The sequence below is a fragment of the Periplaneta americana genome, chromosome 1, assembly GCF_040183065.1.
Source record: "Periplaneta americana isolate PAMFEO1 chromosome 1, P.americana_PAMFEO1_priV1, whole genome shotgun sequence".
Lineage (NCBI taxonomy): Eukaryota > Metazoa > Arthropoda > Insecta > Blattodea > Blattidae > Periplaneta > Periplaneta americana.
Window position 1 is genome coordinate 172575534 of NC_091117.1, and position 26995 is coordinate 172602528.

General features: G+C 34.9%; 1 protein-coding gene across 2 annotated transcripts; it reads right to left on the reverse strand.

Moving 5' to 3' along the window:
- Nucleotides 1–989: 989 nt before the first annotated feature.
- Nucleotides 990–26995, reverse strand: ETH (Ecdysis triggering hormone). Of its 2 annotated transcripts, none has more exons than XM_069832084.1 (5): nucleotides 26858–26995; nucleotides 16268–16335; nucleotides 13819–14027; nucleotides 9636–9732; nucleotides 990–3148 (listed from the first exon to the last, which is right to left on the reverse strand). In XM_069832084.1, exons 2-5 carry the CDS (start codon nucleotides 16323–16325, stop codon nucleotides 2958–2960), a joined length of 555 nt encoding a protein of 184 aa, XP_069688185.1. In that variant the 5' UTR covers nucleotides 16326–16335; nucleotides 26858–26995; the 3' UTR covers nucleotides 990–2957. The 2 variants fall into 2 exon arrangements, with proteins under 2 accessions (XP_069688185.1, XP_069688184.1); XM_069832083.1 differs by lacking the exon at nucleotides 26858–26995 and adding an exon at nucleotides 19611–19677.

A 26995-nucleotide genomic window follows, 5' to 3' on the forward strand; every position in this document is an offset into this window, starting at 1 on the left:
ACAAGCTGTGATCGCCGTAAATTGTATACTCTGCGCAACGAACCCTTCAGTAAGGAAGCGTTCGGTATTTACCATGCGACAAAAATAAAGTCTTTGAAACGTAATATTTTCACATCCATCTAATTTTTAACGAATTTTAACTTTTGTTTAATTTTGTATAATGAAATATGCTTTGCATCATTATTACACTTACACAATAATCATATATTTATTATCTGTACATATCGAACTGGCGAATCAAGGTCACGTACATACGTACAAAAGTTCAAACCACGCACAAGTCACTGAACTGAAAACTATGAACTGAAGTACTGATATTCCCGGTTGCCCCAGTTGTCTTTAGTTGAGAAGAATGACCCAGGATTGGGGTAAGCACAAGTAGCAAATGCAGTCCATTGGTTGACCTTGAGCCGCCAGTTCGAAATGCACAGATAATAGTCAACAGTTATTTGTATATGATATGTAAACGATTATGGATAGAAAAATACTCAAATATAAATGAAAGGTTCAGAGCCATAGTGGGCCAAGCGCCATTTATTAAAAACGGAGAAAACAAGGGTTAAAGTTAAGTGAATACCATAGTTTAATGAAGATTTGACATATCATTTAGTTTTAATGTGTATACTTTATATTACTTTCTATATGTTTCCATTGAATTATGGTAATAACTTCATTTTAACCCTTGTTTTCTACGGTTTTAGTAAATGGCGCTTGGCCCACTATGGTTCTGAATCCTTCAAATATGTTTTTTTTTTTAGTTTAAGTGGAGGGGGGGTCCGATAACTCCCTCTTGTGTACGTCCTTCATGGAAGTTACGGTCCTTTGTTCGAATCCAGCGTCAAGTACCGGTTTTTGTCTGTCATACGGAAAGATGACATGCAGTGTTGACACGGAAGTTGCACATATGTGGCTAGTGTATGAGGTTGATGCTGTCTGAAAGGGCAAAACAGCTGAAGACTGCAAGTGTTAAATGCGTAATAAAGAAAACATTATGTTGGATTGCATTTATTAATAGCAAACAATTGGGACAGGAAGGATTCTAAATTCATCACGTCATCAGTTAATATAATTACATTAACACAGTGGTAAACAGTTCTTAGAATTTAAAATGGTACATATAGCCATGAAAGACATAAATTAGGAATAATCAGTATGGGCAATGTACTACAGACTAACAAATTACACACACCACAGGAAGGCTTTTCTGATCTCAATCGGACATTGACAACGAAACATTGAAATGTGATGTCATCTCTGTTCAAGCACCCGCCATTTCTATGGAAACAACTTTTTAATATTCCAACCGTAGACCTAATGCCGAGAGCTTTTATTCCTTGTTAAATCATAAGGTAACCGCGTTGCAAATGTAACAAATATTTTAATTAATCGGTAAATGAGACTTAGGCTAATTCATTTCAGATCTTTAATGAAATAATGTAGTTAATATATTATTAATAGGCTACATTTCGAAAAGTAAGTAATTACTTTTAATGCAATATATTTAGCATATTTCAAAGTTCATTTGTATCTTTTCTTGACAATACTTCGCATAATTAGTAATACTCACATCGCTATTTTTCGCTTTTAAATTTTAACATCCGTAATAATTATTAATACGCATTGCATATAGCAACGTGTAATTTTAAGTTAATCCTTATCAAGAAATTCCATTAAATCGGCTAATTTTTCTGGTACCAGTCAAAACTCACAACTCAAAAATTTGCTGAATTTCAAGATGAAATGTGTTCGTATTTCAATTTTTTTCATAAATTTTAGTCATTGGCGAGATAAATATGTTTTTGTGAAATATTATTAACTCTGTTTAAAATAGAGGGTTAATTGCCTTGAAAAGTAGCTTAACATAGATTAATTTTAGGACAATTTTATTTGCAAGTCATTATTAAGATTCTTTTTAAGTATTATCAGGTGATTAATCAAAAGAATGTTCCATAAAAATGTGCATAGGCCGATAATGTTTATCAGAAAACTTAATTTTCTGATTACAATCGAAAAATTCGTATGTGCAAGCCATAAACTGTTTTGCAGTTATTAAGTTTTCTACAATTCAATCTTCGTATTCTTTTCGTTTCTGATTTAAAGAATTTCACGATTAAGTACTGTAGGCAGCAATGTGAATTACCATTTTATATAACTTGCACCTACTTACTGTATTCCTACAAATACAGTCTATGCCTATTTTACAGGTGAACGTTTTAAATGTATGTTCTATTATCACTATTAGGCCTACATAATATTATTTCACGCAGTATGAATACAATTTTTTATAATGCAAGTATTTCACGTCTATTTACGTGAACAATATTTCCTGCAAATTTATCTAAAAATATATTAATTAATTAACAGAACAGTTTTTAATATATCGTCTGATAATAATATAATTTCAACGCTTGCCTCTATAAATTGACAAGCGAAGCATCATTAAAAATTGCCATTTCCTTATTCTATTTTCAATTAGACTACATCAATTTGAAATGTTCGCTTTGTTTTAATTCGTATCTGTTAAATGAACTTCTAAAATTATCATCTAAATTAAATCTGCTTAATATTGTAGCCTATAGTTAACTAATATTTGTTCATCCCACAATTAAGAGGAGAAGTTATTTTCAATATTTTATCTCATCTAATCTAATTTTTAAACCATCTTTCACCACAAAATAACATGAACGTTTCTTTTATTGTAAATTTAGGTATCTCCAGTAGGTCTAAGGCATTTTGAAATGACGGTGACTATGTTTGTTGACTAGATAAGGCATTTTACCATTTCGTTTCCACTCTCAACTGCTAACAGGCTATTCCAATATGCCTTCTTATACATGTACTTCATAATAATAAATATATCGATATAAAATATGTTCTAAGTTGATAAATTACGTATAATATTTTATATAAATAGTTTTAAGTTTCTCTCTTGCCAGTAACAGTTTCATCATGTTTCGTTATTGAACTTCGGCTTGACTTCGGACTTCGTCTATTTCTTTGTTGCCAGTAGATCTGCGTACAATGTGCTGGTAATCGATGTCATCTTTAAGAGGAAAGGATTGACCGTTCTTCCGCCAGAGGTCTGGTTTCCACAATTCCGGTGCCTCTTCCATTGTTTTTTCAACGTCGTTCCATGATAACGGTTGACCTGTGAACATTATTAATATTATTTTATCTAATAGATGTATCCAGTTCCTTGCAAAGCTTTTAATAACCATATAGAGAGGGTATATTAATTTCATGTTCGTTTTCACCAAATAAAATTAAATCATCTGCATATACCGATAGGCCTAAATTCATTTTGCTCAGTATATAATAAAATAATAATTAATACAGACAGCTTATGACTATAACGTAAAACAATAAATTAATGTCCATGTACAGAAATCAAATGTTTCAATGCGTTATCTAACATATTAGTTGAGCCTGCCCGGAGAGAGATAAAAATAGGTTGCAGCCGCCAAATTACTCTTCAAGGAACGACCATTCATACAAATTGGGGGAAAGAAGACAGAGGACGGACACTGGAAAGTTTTCTGTTCTCAATCGTACTATCAGGGATTGGAATGCTTTACCTGCAGACTTACTAAAGTCTTTACCAATAACCAAAAATGTATTTAAAAATAGGCTCAATAATATACGGTAGTATATTATACACACTATTTAAAGGATGTAATTGGTATTTTGTTATTTGAAGTGTTGTATCAGTGAAGAAGTGTGTTGTCTCAGTGAAGTGTGAAGTGTGTCGTGTCAGTGAAATGTGTTGTGTAAGTGAAGTGTGTTTGTGTCAGTGAAGTGTGTTGTGTAAGTGAAGTGTGTTTGTGTCAGTGAAGTTTTATAGTTTATAGTGGCAGTTCAAAGTATTTGAACAGTGAAATGTTTTTGAAGTGTTAGTGAAATCAGAATAGAATCAGTGAAATGTGTCATAGTTCCAGTGCAGTAAGTGAGTTGACAGCGAAATGAGTGTAGGTAGTGCTGAAAGTATGAACATACGAGTATCATACTCGTGGGTTTTAGTTCGAACTTAGGGTTAAGATACAAATTAGATTTACTTTAAATGTTATTTTAAGTGATCGTGCTTAATTTAATTTAGGATGCTTCTTGTTATTATTGTTATTATTATTATTATTATTATTATTATTATTATCATTATTATTATTATTATTATTATTATTATTATTATTAGTAGTAGTAGTAGTAGTAGTAGTAGTATGAATTATTATTAATATTATTAATTTATTATTAATTGTATGTTTTATTAATTGTGTTTATTATTAATTGTCATTATTGAGTATAATTAGTTACCACTGCAATCGGGTATTTACCCATTTGCAGTATGAATAAATACATATATACACATACATTAAAAAAGTAATTAGTTACAAAAAATTGCATATATATAAATAGTTCTAATTATGCGACATGGACACTCACAAAACAGATGCGAATAAACAGAACATTTTTGAAAGACTGTGAGAAAAATATTGGGAAACAGTTCGAAATCCAGGTACCTACTTCGAAATGGAGGAAACTGCGCAATAAATAAATTTATAATTTTTACAAAGAACCTAACATTGTGGCCAGAATTAAAGCAAGAAGACTGCAATGGATTGCACATGTGCTAAGTGCTCCAGAAGAAAGGAGAGTAAAAAGGACGTTCCTTTAGAGAAAAGACTACTTAGAAGAACTAGGCTTAGATATTTGAATAATCTGGAGGAATAGGCTACCTAACATTTTTTGAAATTTATGATATCTGCAAAATTTTTTGTCAGGACGAGGTGGGTCCAACGATTAGCATGTATAGCCGTAAAACGAACGAGCCCGGGTTCAAATCCTAGTTGGGACAAGTTACCTGGATGAGGTTTCTTCCGGAGTTTTCCCTCAACCTATTAAGAGCAAATGCTGGATAAATTTCGGCGCTGGATTCTGCACTCATTTCGCTGGAATTATCACCCTCATCTCAACTCAGACGCTAGATAACTATTGCAGTTGATAAATCGTTGTTAAATAACCAATTAGGAAAGGGCAGAGTTCAGTAATATTATGTTATAAACTCGAGAGCTTATAGCTTTTATAGCTTATAAAGTTTAACAATAATAACAATAATAATAATAATAATAATAATAATAATAATAATAACAACAACAATAATAATAATAATAATATTGTCCGTGCAATATAAAAGTCTAATTCTCACTTACTGTTTAACTAAAACGTGTGTTATTTGAGAGCGTTTCAACAATTTGATGAAATGGGAAAAATAAACGATTTCTAACTATTTATCGATACCATCTTCAGGGATCTACGTAAAAACACATCACATAGCTACGTAGCAATCATCCTTGATGAATTTGTTACTAAATCCAGCAACGAGAACGCGGGAAGCGAACTTTTGATTTATCAGTAGAAGATATTCTATACGTCCACTTAATGAAAGAAGATATATAGAAAATATCAGCTGCTACATTCAAGGTTAATATAACTTAAATACGTACAAAATTGAACCCAAAGCTAGTATAAATTCATTGTGATGTGATTGGTAACTGTGATCACATAACGTATCAAGAATAAATTACACAACTGATCAATTTGTCAATATCCATGGTAATTAATTTAATATGCGGAAATAATCATAAATCGATTAATATTCGGATATATTGATAACCACCGGTCATTATACAGATCAATATTATCTTAATCAGAGATCATATCAACGACAAGAGCGAAGAAAATGCAATTTATCTTTTTCGTCGCTTTTATCGTGTATCTTTGCTTTTATCGTTACTCCAATATGCACACCTCAATGACAATGCATGCTTCAATTCTCTCTGATATAGCATCGCTGCTTCTTTTATCGTTTATCTTTACTCCAACGTGTGCGTACCCTAATTCTCACTTACTGATTAACTAAAACGTGTGTTATTTGAGGGTGTTTTAACAATCTGATGAAATGGGAAAAATAAACGATTCCTAACTATTTACCGATACCATCTTCAGGGATCTAGGTAAAAAAAACATAGCTACGTTGTAATCATCCTTGATGAATTTGTTACGAAATATAGGATTAAACTTTGATTACCTTTTTCGAAACTAGAAAGCTAATTCTTTTAGCATAAGATTCAGGTGTAGTAGGTGACGTTGATTATCGGAAGAGAAAGATTCTTTCTGTAGAAATGTGTGTGGTCCACTCAAACTACCCTAGATGGCACATTAGAATGACGTAGGAATAGTAACTATTTGAAGTGTTATGATTGGTTGGGAGAGAAGCATTTTATTACATCCATCTCTAGTAGAAACCGTGTAAGTAATATTGCCAACACTTTAAAAGTGCTGGCAGAGTTGGAGGGAAATGTTATCCCATCACCTAACCAAGCCACTGCAACCTTGTCACGGTCCTCGACCTCCTGTCACTTTGCTATTGTCTCATATGAACCACTCTAATCTTGTCTCGGTCCTCGACCTCCTGTCACTTTGCTATTGTCTCATATGAACCACTCTAATCTTGTCTCGGTCCTCGACCTCCTGTCACTTTGCTATTGTCTCATATGAACCACTCTAATCTTGTCTCGGTCCTCGACCTCCTGTCACTTTGCTATTGTCTCATATGAACCACTCTAACCTTGTCTCGGTCCTCGGCCTCCTGTCACTTTGCTATTGTCTCATATGAACCACTCTAACCTTGTCTCGGTCCTCGACCTCCTGTCACTTTGCTATTGTCTCATATGAACCACTCTAATCTTGTCTCGGTCCTCGACCTCCTGTCACTTTGCTATTGTCTCATATGAACCACTCTAACCTTGTCTCGGTCCTCGACCTCCTTTTACTTTGCTATTGTCTCATATGAACCACTCTAACCTTGTCTCGGTCCTCGACCTCCTGTCACTTTGCTATTGTCTCATATGAACCACTCTAATCTTGTCTCGGTCCTCGACCTCCTGTCACTTTGCTATTGTCTCATATGAACCACTCTAACCTTGTCTCGGTCCTCGGCCTCCTGTCACTTTGCTATTGTCTCATATGAACCACTCTAACCTTGTCTCGGTCCTCGACCTCCTGTCACTTTGCTATTGTCTCATATGAACCACTCTAACCTTGTCTCGGTCCTCGTCCTCCTGTCACTTTGCTATTGTCACATATGAACCACTCTAACCTTGTCTCGGTCCTCGACCTCCTGTCACTTTGCTATTGTCTCATATGAACCACTCTAACCTTCTCTCGGTCCTCGACCTCCTTTCACTTTGCTATTGTCTCATATGAACCACTCTAACCTTGTCTCGGTCCTCGACCTCCTGTCACTTTGCTATTGTCTCATATGAACCACTCTAACCTTGTCACAGTCCTCGACCTCCTGTCACTTTGCTATTGTCTCATATGAACCACTCTAATCTTGTCTCGGTCCTCGACCTCCTGTCACTTTGCTATTGTCTCATATGAACCACTCTAACCTTGTCTCGGTCCTCGGCCTCCTGTCACTTTGCTATTGTCTCATATGAACCACTCTAACCTTGTCTCGGTCCTCGACCTCCTGTCACTTTGCTATTGTCTCATATGAACCACTCTAACCTTGTCTCGGTCCTCGACCTCCTGTCACTTTGCTATTGTATCATATGAACCACTCTAACCTTGTCTCGGTCCTCGTCCTCCTGTCACTTTGCTATTGTCTCATATGAACCACTCTAACCTTGTCGCGGTCCTCGACCTCCTGTCACTTTGCTATTGTCTCATATGAACCACTCTAACATTGTCTCGGTCCTCGGCCTCCTGTCATTTTGCTATTGTCTCATATGAACCACTCTAACCTTGTCTCGGTCCTCGACCTCCTGTCACTTTGCTATTGTCTCATATGAACCACTCTAACCTTGTCTCGGTCCTCGACCTCCTGTTACTTTGCTATTGTCTCATATGAACCATTCTAACCTTGTCTCGGTCCTCGACCTCCTGTTACTTTGCTATTGTCTCATATGAACCACTCTAACCTTGTCTCGGTCCTCGACCTCCTGTTACTTTGCTATTGTCTCATATGAACCACTCTAACCTTGTCTCGGTCCTCGACCTCCTGTTACTTTGCTATTGTCTCACATGAACCACTCTAACCTTGTCTCGGTCCTCGACCTCCTGTTACTTTGCTATTGTCTCATATGAACCACTCTAACCTTGTCTCGGTCCTCGGCCTCCTGTCACTTTGCTATTGTCTCATATGAACCACTCTAACCTTGTCTCGGTCCTCGGCCTCCTGTCACTTTGCTATTGTCTCATATGAACCACTCTAATCTTGTCTCGATCCTCGACCTCCTGTTACTTGTGCCCACATCACGCAAAATATCCAAATAGTAATTTTTACTCCATTTTATTATATTTTTGGTCCACGGAAAATAATATCCTCCATTCACAAGAAGTTTCACGGTGCCGTCATCTATGAAATAAAGAGTTATAAATTATGATGGCAGACGGTATTGAAGGAAAATCCTATGTTGAATGTTGCCAGCACTGTAGTAGTCATTCCTCATTGGCTACGCTAACAGAAAATTATTTAGCGCGTCTCGTAGCGTTGATTGCCGATCGGTGAAGATAAACGGAGAATATTGAAATATAGATCATGTAGATATTTTCTCATATAGCCAAATACTTAAAACTTCAACATGCAAAGTCGTTAGTTATGTCTAAGTCTACTGATTAGTACGAAAACGATGAAATTACGAAATAACATAACTCTAACATAACTTACACTTTATAATGTCGAATAATACAAAATAAATACATTTGAAATGTTGATATGGAGAAAGATGGAGCGTGTGAAACGGACAGATAGAATAAGAAATAAAGCTGTGTTGGAAAGAGTGGATGGCGAGAGAATAATGCTGAAACTAATCAGGAAGAGAAAAAGGAATTGTTTGGATCGCAGACTAAGAAGTAACTGCCTACTGAAGGATGCACTGGAAGGAATGATGAACGAAAGAAAAGTTCGGGCCAGAAGAAGATATCAGATGATACATGAATTATATGCGGAGAGTAAAAGGGAGAGATTAGAGAATGCTGAGGTTGCAGTGAAAAACCTTTCCTTCAGCAGAAAATTATGAATGAATGAATGAATGAATGAATGAATGAATGAATGAATGAATGAATGAATGAATGTACATGTTGGCTTGTCATTAACTATAACTGAAAAAAAAAAGTTTGTTTGCATAAAATAGCACAATTTAGATTATGCAAACACAGAATGAGCCATGAATATCGCACGGTTTAGAATTTATGAAAACAATTTTTTGAGTATTAAGTAACACCGTGTGCTATATCACAGTTCATGTTCTTATAGGCCTATTAACTGGAAAAGTTAACAATGAACGTTCAATTTATGGTAAAGTACATCTTTTGATGTAACTTCTTGCTTAGTGAGACTGAAATTAGAGAACGTCTTAATAATACATAAATCGAGGTTTAATCCTTGCCACATCTTATGATCCTTGAAATGGACAGACAAGTGGGACAGGTCATCTTTGAGTATACTATTTCGTTTACTCTGCCATTCTCATCCTGTCATTGTTCTATTATTGCAAAACTATTATCTCCTTCTTTGTGTATTGTTCTAGATTTAGAATTCCGAGAGGTGCATTATATAAATGTTTACATTGCATCACCTTCTTCGTGGATGTAGTAGTCCGAGCGCCGCGATGGCCCAGGGATCGTATCGGCTGTCCTGAACCACGGCAACGCTCCCCAGTCCCGGCCCTCGGTCTGCAACAAAACAACATATCAAACATTTTCAACAATAACGTTGCATATCCATTCAAACACTATTTAATGTATTCACTTAGTCACTTATTCATTTATTCAGTCACCCTAGAAGAGGTGTATACTGACGTTCAAAGGTATCCGACCTACGATTTTATGATCGTGTAAGCGAACTTTCAACCCACGGTATAAGATATAAGAAATTGACAAACTTTGAAATAGTTCCGCTATTTCTCAATAGGTGATCCTATTATTGGGACCGGTGTAAAAGTATTTGGGAGAATGTCGATGTAGATTAAGTATAAATTATTCTCATAATTGACATTATCAGCGGTTTCCCACTAAATCTAATGTTTTTAAACAATCATTAGAGAGGAATGAACTTATGGATTTTATAATGCGGGTATATTTATGTACTACTGGCGACACTGACGGTTACCTTCGCCATCTATTCATAGAGGTAATAATTAAAGAAGCGATACTTACACGAATAAGGTATCGAAAACTATCGATTAGTGAAGTCAGATACCTCTGAACGCCAGTGTACAATGGACTTTTTCTACTGTTGGTAATAAAAAAGAAAACCACAATCTTTCTTAAATTGAATTTATCACCATCTTCATGCGAACAAAATTGTGTGAGGATCAATTCTTACTAAACGGGTTCGTTACAAACAGGCCGGTGTTATCACTGACCAAAAATAAAATGTACCGGATCTCACAACAAAGTTGTACAGTAACTGACGTTCAAAGATATCTGATCCCACTATTCGATAGTGATCGATAATTTGTTCGTGTAAATGTGGATTCTTTAGTTGTTGCTTCGATGACTAGATGGCGAAGGTAATAGTCACTGTTGCCAATTGTAGATAAATATTCCCGCATTATGGAATTCAATTTTTCATCCCACTCAACCGATAGTAAAACAACACTGGGTTTAGCTGATATTGTCAATTGTGATGTTAATTAATGCTTAATCTACATAATCATTTTCTCTGACACTTTTTAACTGTCATAATAATGGTGCTACCTATTGAGAATTAACGGAACTTTTAAAAAATTGTTAATTTTTCATATCTTTGGTTCTGACTTATGCCTTGGCTGGAAAGTTCGCTTACACGATCATAAAATTGTAGGTCGGATACCTTTGAACGTCAGTGTACACTGGCTCAACTGATTGTGAAACAACACTGGGTTTAGCTGGAAACCGCTGATATTGTCAATTGTGATATTAATTAATGCTTGATCTACATAATCATTTTCATTTCATTATAATCATTTGTGAATTTCCTCCTAACACATTCACGACATCCGCACAAACAAGCAGCTGATGTAACCCGTTCAATTCCAAACTCTCTCTCTCTTATCCTGGACTTTCCTAATGGCATATTCTAGAGCAAATTTAAAAAATAAAGATGATAGTGCATCTCCTTTCTTTGGCCCGTAGTAAATTGGAAAAACGTCAGACAGAAAGTGGTCTATACGGACTTTACTGTATGTTTCACTGAGACACATTTTAATTAATCGAATTAGCTTGTTGAGAATACCAAATGCAATAAGAATATTCTATAAAACTTCTCTATTAACATGAATCATATGCCTTTTTTAAATCTACGAATAACTGATATACTGCGCCCTTATATTCCCAATTTCTTTCTAATATATGACGAATTAAAAAAAATCTGATTATTAGTGGATCTGTTACGCCTAAAACCACATTGATGAACCCCAATAAATTCATCTACATATGGAGTTACTCTTCTCAAAAGAATATTAGACAACATTTTGTAGGACGTCAATAAAAGTGATATTCCTCGAAAGTTACTACAGTTAGTTTTTCCCCTTCTTTTAAAGACAGGTACAATTATGGACTCCTTCCATTGTCCTGGTATAATTTCCTTTTCGCAAATAGCAAGTACAAGCTTATAAATTTCGCTAGATAATGCGCTTCCGCCCTCTTGTATTCATTGTGCTGGAATTTGATCGATACCTGGAGACTTGTAATTTTTCAGCTTTTCTATCGCAATTTCGACTTCAGAAAGTGTGGGTTCGGATATAAATGGCTCAGCAGTTTGTATTTGAATTTCGTCCCGATCACTTGTATTTGGCCTATGTACATTTAGTAGTTGCCCAATATAATTTTTCCATCTGTTCAGGATTCAATGAGAGTCTGCAAGCAAGTCACCATTCTCATCCTTGACCACGTTTACCCTTGCCTGATATTCGTTCTTAAATTCCTTTATATCCTTATATAAATCTCTAATGTTTTTATTTTTACTATTTGTTTCTACCTCATTCAGTTTTTCCTTCAAGTAATCTTTCTTTTTATTCCTAAGTGTACGACTTGCTTCCCGTCTTTTATTGAAGTAATTATCTCTATTCACCTCAACTGGATCCTGTAAGAATTTAAATTTTGCCCATTTCTTTCTTTCTACTACCATGCAACAATCTTCATCAGACCACAATCACATGGGATGTTATGATTGCAGCCCCTGGGGTCCATGAGATATGATTTCGGTTTGTTACTAGATAAAATTTGGCGTAACGTTGCTTGATTTGAAACCAGTCTAATTGTATTTTTTTTTTTTAGAAATTTCCAGGATATTGTTGATCATTTAAGCATATTTGGCTGTTTATAACAACCCCAAAAGTGAAGACCCTCTTCTCACTCTACTTTTTATCACCTGAAGACGAACAATTGTAGACCTGGTTAAGTGGAAGGCTTTAACTCTGTCAGGTAAAATAAAATACACTTTTCAATCATCAGTAATGAATACAATCAAATCTTCTTTTCTTCTATACAGTTCTCTCCGTCATTTAGATTAATATCCCCATCCACTCATTAAAACAATCATTCAGTCGTTCATGTGTTAATTTTTTTTTCTTCACTTATCCGTATTAAGATTACCTATGTTAATATTACTAATTATTTACTACCGGTATAGGCTAAATGGACGGAGTTACGCAATAACAGACCAACCGACAATTTGAAAAAAAAAAAAAAGAGAGAGAGAGATATTTGCACAAATCTGTTGATGGCAGGCTAATTTAACTCGGAAAAAAAAATCAAGAATGTGATATCTGAATTTTGCTGCTATTTATAAGCAAAAATTCGTTTACTGTATAAAATTCGTTTATTTATTTTACTTTGAAATATTAATTCAACTGTTGATCTATTATTAAAAATCGGTTAGCCCTTTTTTTGGTATTATTTGTGCTATATCACCTGTCTTCTTCGGAACAAAGGTTGGGAAGTTCATGAAGAGGTCCACTGCATTTCTGAAGACGACTCTCACAGAAGAGCGGATATAATAGCAATAAACAGGCAACAACAAAAGGCTATTATCATAGATCCAACCATACACATGGAGAGAGATATAAACCAAGCTCATCAGGTTGATCATGAAAAGAGGGCCATTTATGAGTCTTGTATTCCCTACCTTAGTGACAAGTATAACATCCCTCTCTCCAATTGGTCAGTGACAGGTTTATTTTTTAGTGCTCGGAGTTCTTTACTAAAATTTACATATTTTTTTTTAAAACAATTATCAATGCCATCTTTTGAAATTCAAAAAATCATCTTGCAGATTCTTAAAGATTCCCTGCAGATTATTCAATTTCATTTATACAATACAGAAGGTCTTAATTAAGAATATGCTAATTTTAATTAAATATTTTTTATTTATAAGTATAATTTTAAAGTCAGCTTCTAAGATTTTATTTTATAATTGATAATCAACGGTGCTTAATTATTACATTTCATTTTTATAACAATATTCATATTTGATTCGTTATATTTTATTTTCTATTAATTTCCGGATCCTCGTGGTCATCCTTATAATAATATGAATCTTATAATACTTTTTACATTAAAATGTTTTATAAAAAAAAAAAACAGATTTATTTCAATATCTCGAAACAGGTTTCTGGCGCTTGGTCTCTTATTGCGTAACTCTGTACAAATGATCAATTTAGTAAAAAGTGTAACTAAATTCAGTCAGAATTAACTGCTATCTACTAATTATGAAATTCTGCCAGTGAATGAGATGATCTATCTATCTCATAGTTATCCAATGGATTAATCACTTACTAGAGGAGCCAATTCGCGACGCCTTCCAATCCTGGGAACGCTCTTGGACGCTTTGAGGAAGAAGTTGTCGTATTCACTACGACGTCCAATACGAGGGACGCTTTTAGAAGCTTTCAAAAAGAAGTTGGTTCCAGAGTCGTCCGCCGAGATGGTGCTGGGGCAGACTGCAAAGACGATGAATATGGCAGCTCCCACAGCCACCGGTAATCCTGAAAATGAAATAAACTCATCATGTGATGCTGAAAAATTCGCATGAGTTTATACTTTTGTGTCGGAGATAAATTCATGTTAAAAGTAGAAAACTTTTTGCACGATAGTCGTTACAGCAAACAGACGCCACGATTGAAAGTTGATGTTACTGAATTCAGAGTTTATAACCTAGATAAATATGTTGAAATATTACAAATAACTGCTCTAGAATTGTAATGAAAACCACTGCCTTCTATGTAGGCTATGCTACAAAGCCAAAATGCATGTAAAATTCATAGGCAAAACTCAGTGTTAATTAATATACATTACACGAAACAAATCACTGCATTTTAAATGTACTGAACTTTATTTAAACAATTCAAACTTCACTTAACCAAAATAAATAAAAATTATTCCAATTGAACACGAAATATTACAAGTACCTGAATCATTTTTATTCCTTCACATTGAAGTTGATGGTGAAATTTGTACGTTGGCCAGACTGCTAACATCAGTCAGCTGTTATAGTGTAATGTACAGTAGTGGCAAAAAAACCGGACCTACCCTTGTAGCTGATTTCAGAGCCTTGTTCACTACAGACCACGATAGACTGGTGACTAAGACTTTCGTGGTTTGAATCCTGCCTGGGAAGGAAACTTTTTTTTGTTCCTTATTCAAATTTATTCCCAGTACTTTTCGATTGCAAGTAAAATTCATGTTCTGGGAATAATAAGTTAATTAAATAGTAAAATATCGCTGCAATCGAAAAGTATTGGGAATAAATTTGAATAAGGAATAAAAAAAGTTTCCTTCCCAGGCAGGACTCGAACCACGAAAGTCTTAGTTACCAGTCTATCGTGCTCTGGAGTGAACAAGGCTCTGAAATCAGCTGCAGGGGTCGGTTCGGCTTTTTTTTACCACTACTGCACATACTAAATTTATATATTAAGATTTTTTAAAATATTATTTTCAAAATATACTATCATGCAAAAAAATGCTGTACAGTACACGTTTGTGAAGTGCATTACAAAATCGAGGAAATTGAAAAACTCGTTCTGTTCGTTTTTCAAACTTTCCCTCCATTTTATAAAAAGCACTTCCCAACCTTGTATCATAATATATTATTACAGACTGATTGCTAAAGAGGGCAGAACTGATTAATGGTGGCTGGTTTTATTCCGATAGTTTAGTGCTTAAGTGCAGACTGATCATTTCAAGACCTCGGATGCAATTCTCTGCGTTTAATGAAGGGATACCTGTGATAAGATTAAAGGATAAGATTTTCATCTCGTTTCTCCAGTTTTCCCAACTTCACATATTTCTTTCCACGAACATTGTCCATTTCACTAATTTCTACCTTTTCACCTCATAAAGAAATTTACAAATTTATTCCATTGTTAACATTCATATTTGACCAGCCTCATGGTCTAGTGGTCAGAGCTTCTGGCTATAGTTAATGAGGTCCCGGGTTCGATTCCCGGTTAGAACACAGGAATTTTTCCTTAAAAGGGGATTATTCCTGTGTTCGTCCATGGTCTGGAATTTAGGTTAAGTTTAGATTTAAGACCTCTCCTGGCACTACATTATCATAATCATCCTATCACATCATCGAGGTAATGTAACTCCGCCTTCCAGGCGCCCCAACCTCAGAAGTGGGTTACAATTAAGCCACAGCCAGGAGAGAAGACCAGAAATGTCGTAAAGACAACCTGGTGGCATTGGATAAAAAAAAAAACATTCATATAAATAAAACTTTATTTTTTAACAATCTCCCAAACTTAAAAACCAATTCTTGAAATTATTCAAATCAGCTTCAAGCAAGATATGCATAATATACACTCACTATTTGTTAACAGAAAACCACAATTCAACTCACACAGAGTTTGTGTGCACTCAATGTTGGATCTTTGACGGCCTGTCAGCCCACTTGAAGTATGTGGATACAAAGGGAAAAATTGAGCTGGTTCCGGTAAAGTTCCTGAATAGCTTAGTCGGTAGAGCGTTGACGAGCTTAGCCGGAGGTTTCGGGTTCGATACTCGGCTCCGGAACAATTTTTCCCTTGAAATTATTAAACTCTTAAAATTTGGTATTTATGACATATCTGCTTAAGGCATCCAACCACAGATTTATGGTGTGTCATCAGAAACTGGTTTATTGGTAGGCTAATGCTGCATAAGTCTAACGGGTATGACAAAGGATGTTGAAAGGATGAATATATTAGTTTTATAACTATATAGCTATATGATTAGATCTACATACCCAAAGATAAACATTTTTTAGCCATCAAGTTACATCTCTTGTTTCCTGAAGTCTTCATTGTCTCCACACTGAAATAAAACAATAACACGTGAAATTGACAGTTCAAATTTGTTTTTTTTTTAGACTGAATTGGTGTAATTATCCGAAAAATAACACAGCATACAGTTTCTTCATGAACACGTTACAACATCCAAGTAGTAAATTAATTGACCGAATATAAAAAGGCATATTCATAATATATTAGTAAATCTTATTTTTTTGTTAGGTTATTTCACCACGCTTTATCAACATCTTAGGTTATTTAGCGTCTGAATGATATGAAGGTGATAATGCCGGTGAAATGAGTCCGGGGTCTAACACCGAAAGTTATCCAGCATTTGCTCATATTGGGTTGAGGGAAAACAGCGGGAAAAACCCCAACCAGGTAACTTTCCCCGACCGGGAATCGTACCCGGGCCACCTGGTTTCGCGGCCAGACGTGCTAACCGTTACTCCACAGGTGTGGACAATCTTATTGTTAGATACAGAAAAAAAATGGAATAACGTAGAACCATATAGTGATCCACAATTTAAAAAAAAAATAAAATAAGAATTAAATATTTATTCTCTAAATGAAGTCATCATAAAAGTTAAAAAGAAATAAGCAATGAAAAGAAAGCCATCCTAATCTGCAACATGCCCAACGCATACATCAACTGAAATTATGCTTTCTCATTATACGTTTTGTAGTTATGTAACAATTCAGTTCTTTACCTTTACGAGCGTATGCAAATTCCAGGTAAAAACACGTTTCTTATCTTTGGTCTCGTCATGGGATAGCGAAAGATACAACTGAATTCCATAATGAGTATACCCGGTGAAATTACGAGGGGAAGGGAGAAGGGGTAAACAAATGAAGAGCGCAGTGACGTTCACTTATCAACTGTTTATAAGAGTTGAACGGTTCATTTCTAGTTTCAGTTACCTGGGTTCATTCTGTATACATCAGTCTAGTGCAATGGTTCCCAAACTGTGGGTCGTGTAAAGAGCTGAGGGAGGGGTCGCGAGTTGGTATACAAAGTAGAACAAACACACCTTCTTAACACACACTGTGTTTTCAGAAACATAAACAACATTCAATAATAATAATAATAATAATAATAATAATAATAATAATAATAATAATAATAATAATAATAATAGCAATAATAATAATAATAATAATAGCATAATAAAATCGACACTAAATAACATGAAAATAATAGGCTACCATAATAGAAAAAAGAAAGTAAAATACATTGGAATATAGTAAAAGCAACTCATTTAGTACAAATGATTAATATGGAAAGCGTAAGGAAGAATATAACAAAATGGAATGTAATAAAATAATAATAAAAAAGAAAAAATACGAAAATTAAATAAAATAACATACATAACATAACATAAAATAACTTAATAATAAAAAAAAATTAAGTAGTCAGACTAAACATTATAGGAAAATTTTTTATTAGCGCGACAAATGTGCGCGTTTTTCAGAAAGTACATTATATTTCAAATGGGGACTCTATAGGATAAATTTTTGTAAATTGTGATAGTAATAATATTATGATAGTACTTTTTGAGAATTTTCTACAATTTTACTGAGCGAGAGAAGGACCAGTTTTGTGCAGAAACTTGTTCATGAACATTCCCTTAATACGTTGACGCAAAAAACCGATCTTCCTCTCGTTTAGTAAAATTGTAAAAAATTCTCAAAAAGTACTATCATAATATTATTAGTACCACAATATTACAGAAACATTATACGCTAATAGTATATTGCGATACAAATGTGGTAAGTGCGTTATCACAGAATGGAGAACAATTTTCAAAAACCGAAAGACGAAGTCTAGTTTCTTCTAGGCTATTTCAGATATTTTGTTAATGCACTTAACACGTGTATTGCATACTATTTTTATACGTTTTACATTAAAAATATTAATCAAAATATTAATGACCAATTTCTTTCGTAAGTAAAACTTACTACTATAAAAAACATTTCCATGTCGTTGCTAAACGTATCTTATTTCAATGTAAACAGAGTAGTAGGCTAACTAGTTAATTTAATATTTATTCGGACAGTTAAATTTTGATAGCAGTATCATCCACCTTTGGATAAATGAATAATACTTTGAAGTTAAATAAGATGGACAATACTGCGTCAGTATATTCCGTAACTGCAACAATTATTGTACTATCACGTTTAATTTTTATAAATAATGATGTTTTATTTATCGCACAAATGCTGTCAGTAATCAATTTACAGCACTGTTTTACTTCTGTTCGCATAGCAACCAGGCAATGTGTGCTATTGCCAACTTACTAGACATGTAAACAACTTCGGTAAGTACGAGAAAAGAATACGATCGTACAAAATAGTAATATGCGTTACAAGAGCGGTATGTTGAAGTTTTCATGTTCGAGGAAAAGTTTGAAAAAGCGAAACGTAGTTGAGCTTTTTTAATTTCCGAGAATTGAAAGAAAACATACCGCTCGTGTATCGCACATTATTTTGTGCGAAGATCGTTTATTACATATCTGAAAGAGGAATTTCTAATTAGTTGCAATGAAATCTCCATCTTGGTTTCTGTTCAATGACGGCAAATTTGTAAAACAAAAATATCTATCTTCAACATTGTTGCTTTAAAATGTTTTCGGTGTTTATTATACTCCAGCAGGCCGTGATATACGTCTGTCTTTTTTTCCTCCCAGTCTATAAATGTGAACTTATAACAAACGGTAAGGTTATGTAATGATTTATTTTTCATTTTAATATTTTAATAATATTATTTATATAACATATTGCACTAATAACATCGGCATCTGGAATCTTGTTGATTTTTTCATGGCTTCCTTAATGTTACTTGCATCACGAATGCAGTAACTTTAGTGGAGTTGTAGAGTTTACTCAATTTTTGCAAGTATTTAAAAACAATAATTAACAGTGCAATTTAGGTGAAATTGCAGTGGTAAGTTTCCAATTTGTAATTATTACTATATCGAACGTCTCTAAAAATAATATGTTAAAAGCCTAAAGCAGTAAAATCAATATGTCACTTAAGCGGTAAGAAGAGGGAAATTGTTATGTGTGTTAGGTTGGAAATACTGAATGTGGAATTTTAGACTTTCCGCGGATTGGTTTTGTGCGGAAACCAAGCAAATACGCACGATCTCGCACAAAAATACTTTACATAACCAATACCGATAAATGCTAGCTCTCTTTATGTCAAATTATAATATTATTGTTTTAAGTACACAACAATAATGAATTATTATACAAGTGGGACAAATACAAGGCAAGTAACGTGTAAAATGATAAGCCAACCTCAGTGCTGCCATCTTCAGTTCCCAACAGATACGACCTTCTCTGCCTGTTCCCCAGTGACGACTGATATTGGTGCTCGATGTTTTGTGTTATTCGTCTCTCTTTTCAAGATGTTTTAACCTATAATGGCGACGACTCTTAAAATACACTCAGAAAACCTCCACCCAGTTCTTCACGAAGTAATAATAAAACAAGATCAGATCGTAGGATGTGTGTTAGGGTTAGAAAAATCTACAGTCTGGTAAAAAATGTTGTACCCTTTCGAAAGAATTCAGGTGAAGGAACAATTTATAAAAATATATTCTTGATCTAAAGTTAATTGCGCAACAAACATAAAACCCGAGAAATGTGGAGAGAGAGATGCTGCTCCTACGCTTTCAGACTTCCGTTGCACACACAACTCACTGCGATCCATGTCAATCATTGGCTTTCGCGCCGATGTTGCTTACCTAGCGAACTCTAGTTGCAGTTGCTTCGCTTAAAAATGTGTATAGTTTGGATTACTTGACAAGTCTTGTCATCCAGCAGTGTTGATTTCAACCGTCTCGTGGAGTTCTCGTTCTCTTATTTATGTAGACTGTCAATGAAGTACACAATGTTTCTGGTCAGTATAGGCCTAATACTGAACAACAAATTTTTACTTTTTTTACTGCTCCAAAATAAAAATAGGTGAATATTACTAATATGTGTGTCCTAAATCCAAATTTAAAATCCAAATTGCTCCATCACGTACCATTTTCGGGGAAAGTGAATTTATTTTTTTTTATAAAAAAATACTTTTTTTTTCACTTACGACAGACTAGGGATTCAAATATAAGTTTGTTATTGTTATAATACTTGAAAAATGTGTACTGAAGAGGAAGATGATGATAATTATGATGATAATAATAATGGTAATAACCTAAACATAACAATTATAGTAGGTACCACTCTTTAATTCATGATTCTTAAATTTATTCAGTGACGACTCGTGATATTTTTTGCATGTAGGATATGAGATTGGTGACTGATGACGAAGACAGAAAAAAAATAATAACAACAATAATAATAATAATAATAATAATAATAATAATAATAATAATAATAATAATAATAATAGAGCATACACAATTAATTTCTTACTGCAATTAAATTCTTCTAAATGATCAAATACAATTTCAGATAGTCTTTCGGCAGTCCTACCATCTAAAAGTCCTGTTAATTCTTGTGTTCTATTATAGCTTATTTGATTTATTTTCATGTAATTTTGGTTTTTATTCATTTTATTTTTTATATTATATCATTTTAAATTATTTATTATTTCGTTTATTCTGATCTTTTAAAATGACCAATGAACTGCATTTAAGGAGGCTGCAAAGCTACTCCAAAATTCTTATTATAGGCCTAATCTCTGACAGGGTCTCAATCACCCAGAAAGAAGGGTCGTAGTATTAGGATATACGGTCACATCTTCAAACGCGGTTAAAGTTAAGCCATACCCTGCCCTCCGCACCCTCCCCTGTCCATAACTTCACTGCTAAAAAAACCGTTTGCTGTATGATATTTGGATGGTCCCTCGCAAAGTATTTCTAAGGTGTGAGATGTGCACTGGCGACAAATCACGACAGAAAGTGGAAGTTTGAAGAAAATTATTACGTCGGGATGCATTAAAAATCAAAATCTGTAATTAAAATGTTTTCTATCCTCAGAGACACGAAATTAAACTGTAGGATCATCCTTATATCCTTAATGCAGGAATCGCCACTGAATTTATTTCACTGGTGTTCAACATTCCAGTGAAGAATACTGTAAAATTAAACTCGACAACCAAACTCTCTTGTTTATTTTACAGTAACTGATCTTACTTGTTTCGTATAAAGTGGATATAAGGTGGAAATTTTATTCCCTTTAAAATAATTCTAAATGCAAAATTAATTTTTAGTTTTTAATTAATTAATTAAATAATATTTATTTGTAGTAATTATAATTTTATTACGACCACTTTCCAAAGCAACAACACATAAAGTCACCAGCAAGATTCGTGTGTGTTTGATTGTAGTTTGAACTGATTACCTTATTAGGCCTTTCAGAAGTTCTACCCCCCCCCACTGTAAGGAGAATATCAAGTAATCCCATACTGAATTCCCGGGCCCATCTTGTTAAATGTCATCTCCACCGCTGCCCCTGAAGTTAAGTAACCGCGCAGCGTCGTAAATAAACGATTGAAAACAGATCACATGAAAGATGGTAAGTTGTGTGGCTGTAGGCCTAAAGCCGACACGCACAAATTGTCGTCGCGACGGTACCGCCTGAGCACAGACCAAACACTCCAGTTCGAGTGGCAGAGCATGGCTCCTTGAGCACGCAACGCGCACGACACCAACTTCATCCCCACCCCCCCCTTTCTGGTTCACATCCCACTCACCACAACGAAGAAGGAAAAAGTGAAGCGAAAATAATAACGAAATTAGATATTAATAAAATAAAACAAAACGTTCATTAACAGTTAAGAAACGGAAGAAAAAAGATAGACACTGAATGAGAAAGAAAAACTGAAAGGAAATAAAAATGAAGAAGAGAAGAAAAGCGAGAAAATGAAATAAAATATTAACAAAAAGAAAAGTAAAGATAAAGGTAAGAAACAAAGAATGTTTGGTCAATTAGTATGATGTGACAGGTTTTGCATGAGTAGCCTAACTTAACTGCCAGTATTACATCACGAATGCATTCATAATCATAATCATCATCATCCTGGTGTAACGTACGTCCACTTCCCATGGTGCACCACGAGAAACATCTATGACTATAGTCGATACTTACGTGACAATTTACGAAATGTGTTTTACGCACGTGGGCAATACGTTGGGTGTATAATACGCACTTTTCACGCGTGTTTCGTACAAGACATTTTAGAGAGCTATTTAGAAAATAAGACCTATAATACAGAAAAATCAAATTTTTTATATATCCATTATACAGGGACATCATTTTATTTTTACTTCAATTTTTATTGTACCTGAGTTTTTTTAATGTACTGTACTTACTCCCACCCCTTCTACTAATGAAGTTCAACCGTCCTCTATACAGAACCAAGACTGCATTTACAGTCATAATAGCCTTACGGTCATAGTAAACAGTAAGTTCCAGAAATATATTCGCGTTTTCCAGTGACGAAAGAGCTTTCAATATTGAATCATATTTTCGCACAAGTACTGTCGTCCATTTGCCTACGTCGTATCCCGGTTTCCCCCACCAGCTTCTATTGGTCCCTCTGTAAAGGCTAGTGCCTGAGCTGTCTTAGCTCTTTCCTGAAAACATTAATTTGTATTAGGAATTGGGCGTCTACGTAATATTATACAACTTTTAAAATAACTTAAATAAAAGGGCCTCGTTAAATAATTAAATGTCACGTGATTTCCCCTCTTTCTACGACCCTGTGACATAACCAATTGGACGGACAGTAGACAGCATGTCTGAGTAATTTTATCTTTTCGGATCGGGCAGAAGTTAATATTGAATTTACAGTACGTAAGGTACTCTTTTTTAAGAGTAGGTAGGGTCTACAGAATTATTTCAACATGGGTTACTAGTACGAAGGACGAAACTGGTAATACTGGGATTAGGTACAATAGTCTATAGTGAGATAATATGCACGAACGGCCACCATTTTCAAAAATGTGTTTAAATATCCATATTATGATTATTTTTCAATTTAACTTCATTCTTTATAGTGTACGCTAATGTGCTGTAGGCAGTATAATATACACTGCATAATGAATATGTCCGCATGGACAGCTCAGTTCGTGAGTAAAAACACTCATTGTTAATACTGTACTGTATTTTGATTAAACAAAAACCTAATGAAAATTATCAAACTCAAAAGCGTGATATTTCCTAGTTTACGTAAATGGATGAACTACTTTTCTTCCCTCCTATACCTAGTAAAGTGATTTGTTTGTATATTACGCCAGTATCATCGAACTCCAGTCGTGGAAGGGGGTAGCCAACGGCGTTTCCTGTTCTTAATTTGATCCAAAGGTATAGCCAGGTTAATATTAGAAATGTTAGTAAAAATAAAATGATGTCTCTGTATAATAGTGATTTACCAAGTGAGGTGGCTCGACGGTCACGTTTGAGACTCGCATTCGGGAGGTCCCGGGTTCAAACTATCATGCAACAGTTGCAACAACTTCTACATTGGACAGACTAGAAGATAATTTCAAACAAGTTTCAAGGAACATATCACAGCGATAACCAAACTACACAGCAATTCAACCTACGCAGAACACGTCACTCGAAGCAGAGGGTAATAATTTCCACGAGCGCATAAAATCTATTTACTCTTACATGCTATAGCTTACAATATTATTTTATCCATTACTGATATCTACATTTTAAGGGTTCAGAGCCATAGTGGGCCAAGCGCCATTTATTAAAAACGGAGAAAACAAGAGTTAAAATTAAATGATTACCATAATTTAACGAAACATATAGCAAGTAAGATAAAGTATGCACGTTAAAATGAAATGATATGTCAATCTTCATTAAACTATGGTATTCACTTAACTTTAACCCTTGCTTTCTCTGTTTTTAATAAGTGGTGCTTGGCCCGCTATGGCTCTGAACCCTTCATTTAATTTTCGTTGTAATGTGTTGTTTGTGAAAAAGTTATAAATGAATAAAATTTATAAATGGATATTATGGTTGCTAATTGTTGATTGTCATGGTAAAGCCACAGTCTAGTATATACAGCCACGAAGCTCAAGACGTAAGGAATATGAAGCCATAGATAGTTGCTAACGACTAGGATCGCTACTATCGCCTCATCACAGACAATGCGAAATAGTACCTGCACAGTCTATTGTTCCTAGTACCCTCAACAACTCAAGCTTCGTGACTGAAGCTCAGTACGTAGGGAATATGCATCCATAGATAGTTGCTAACCACTAGGATCGCTACTATCGCCTCATTACAGACAATGCGAAATAGTACCGGCACCAGGCGCGGATACAAGGGGGGGTCTGGGGGGCTATAGACCCCCCTATCATTTCAAAGACTTTTTTTATTTAAAATGTACAAAACATTATTTTTTCATTCATATAACTTCTATGATTTCTTCACTCTCTAAACTTCATATTATTTTGCTATTTTACTTTGACATACAAACTCTCTTTACAGTTCGCAGTGAATAGATCAGGTAAGTGGTCGCATTCCTGAGGGGTCGTTACCATGGGGTTTAACAATAGCTCGGACTTCGGAACGGAAATCTAACGGTAACCACCCCTACCACACTGTAGCTAGGCTGCTACCAATATCTTTGTTATCGTACTTTACAATAGCCACTACATTCGACTTCTGAATTGAGACGAGAAGTGATCAGTCTGCACAGGTGAATTATTTAGTGTAACAGTTATAAGAAATTATAAAATGTCGGAACGTAAGTTTCAAACAAATATCTTACAATTTTTCAAGAAGCCGTGTGGTGAAGTGAAAGAAAAGTGCAGTACGGATGACAATGATACAACTGATGAAGAAAAGTATATGCCTATTAATACCGTAACAGGGAATCGGTTATGTGCGGTGAAAGTGATGACGCTAGTTCGACGACTCATAATGTATTAGATATTGGTTGCTTAGTGGAAAAAGAAATATGCAGTGACGAGATAAAATACAAAGCTCTAACAAATCCATGGGTTCCAGACGAAAAATATCCATTTCCGAGGACACTAGAATCGGGACAGTCTAGACAATTTCAGCATGCGTGGCTTAAAAGATTTCCATGGCTGTCTTACAGTAAGAAGGATGAAGGTGCGTTCTGTCACGTGTGCGTTTTATTCGGAACTAAAGAGGGAGGGCGAAGCAAACGTACGTTACACAATTTAGTTACGAAACCTCTAAGAAAATTAATTCAAAAAGGCCTCTGAAATATTCAGGAGACATTCAGAAAACAGTTATAACAAAACTGCTCTCTTAAAATGTGACAACTTTAAACGAGTGTTTGAAGGTAAGGTAGAGAACGTTCTGGTTCAATTGAATAATGAAGTGTTACAAACAATGCGCGAAAACAGGATGAAACTTGTCCCAATAGTAAAAACAATTATTTTGTGCGGCCGACAAAATATTCCATTAAGAGGACACAGGGATGATGGTGCGATTGACTGGGAAAGCGAAAATCAAAACGAAGGTAATTCCAAGGAGCTTCTTAAATATCGCGTTGATGCCGGTGATCAGATTCTGCATACTCATCTTAAAAATGCCCCAAAAAACTCTTCTCTAACAAGTAAAACAACCCAAAACGATCTCATAAACTGTTGTGGCACCATTATTGAAAAGAAAATTGTTGAAGAGGTTAACCAAAGTAAAACATCCCAGACGACTTCAGCTTCGTTAAACTGTAAGTAACATTTAATCGACTTTCCATTCCAGTCACCATTTCCTTTAGAATTAGAACTAACTGAAGACTTAGAACCTAAGAGTGACAATATTGTTGTGGTTTATTTATTTGTTTTTAATCCCATTGTTCTGTGTAATGATTATACTACTGTATTCATATGTTAATTGAGGGGTTGGGTGCAAGAAAGGCACTTCTCTCAAATGCAAGTTTAGAGAAAATTGTTGTTGGAAATTCAAACCGTAATAATGTTATCTATGCATGCCTTTACATTTTGGGTACCGGTACTCCTGACCTCTACGATCACAGTATTGAACTACAACTTTGTGATCATATGCATAACAGATCAGAGATCACAATAAAGCGTTTTACTCAAAAAGGGCACATCCTCTAAAATGCCCTTCTTGCACCCAGCCCCTCAATTATTATTAGCCCCCCCTATTATTAAATTCTAGATCCGCGCCTGACCGGCACAGTCTACTGTTCCTAGTATTCTCAACAACTCAAGCTTCGTGACTGAAGCTCAGTACGTAGGGAATATGCATCCATAAATAGTTGCTTACCACTAGGATCGCTAGGATCGCCTCATTACAGACAATGCGAAATATTACCGGCACAATCTATTGTTCCTACTACCCTCAACAACTCAAGCTTCGTGACTGTATATACTAGACTGTGGTAAGGCTTTTAATTCACAGCAATGAACTTTTAATTCAGTGCTGTGAATAAAGCCATTGTTTAGGTTTCGGAAGCTGATGAAATAAATACAAGTTTAGATACCAGTTGTGGATGAAAGTAATCTTGCTTACTTTTAAGGATATCTGATATACAAAGAAGTATACCTGACATGTTCTGAATTAATCTCGTCCTCACTCACCTGATCCGCCTTGCAGTGAATCTCACCCAAGAATGACGAAACCACTATCTGTTCTGCGCTTTATAACACAACAATAGCAGCTGTCTCTCGTCACCATGGTGATTTACACACAGATTTAACGCCAGTAGTATGCGGGCC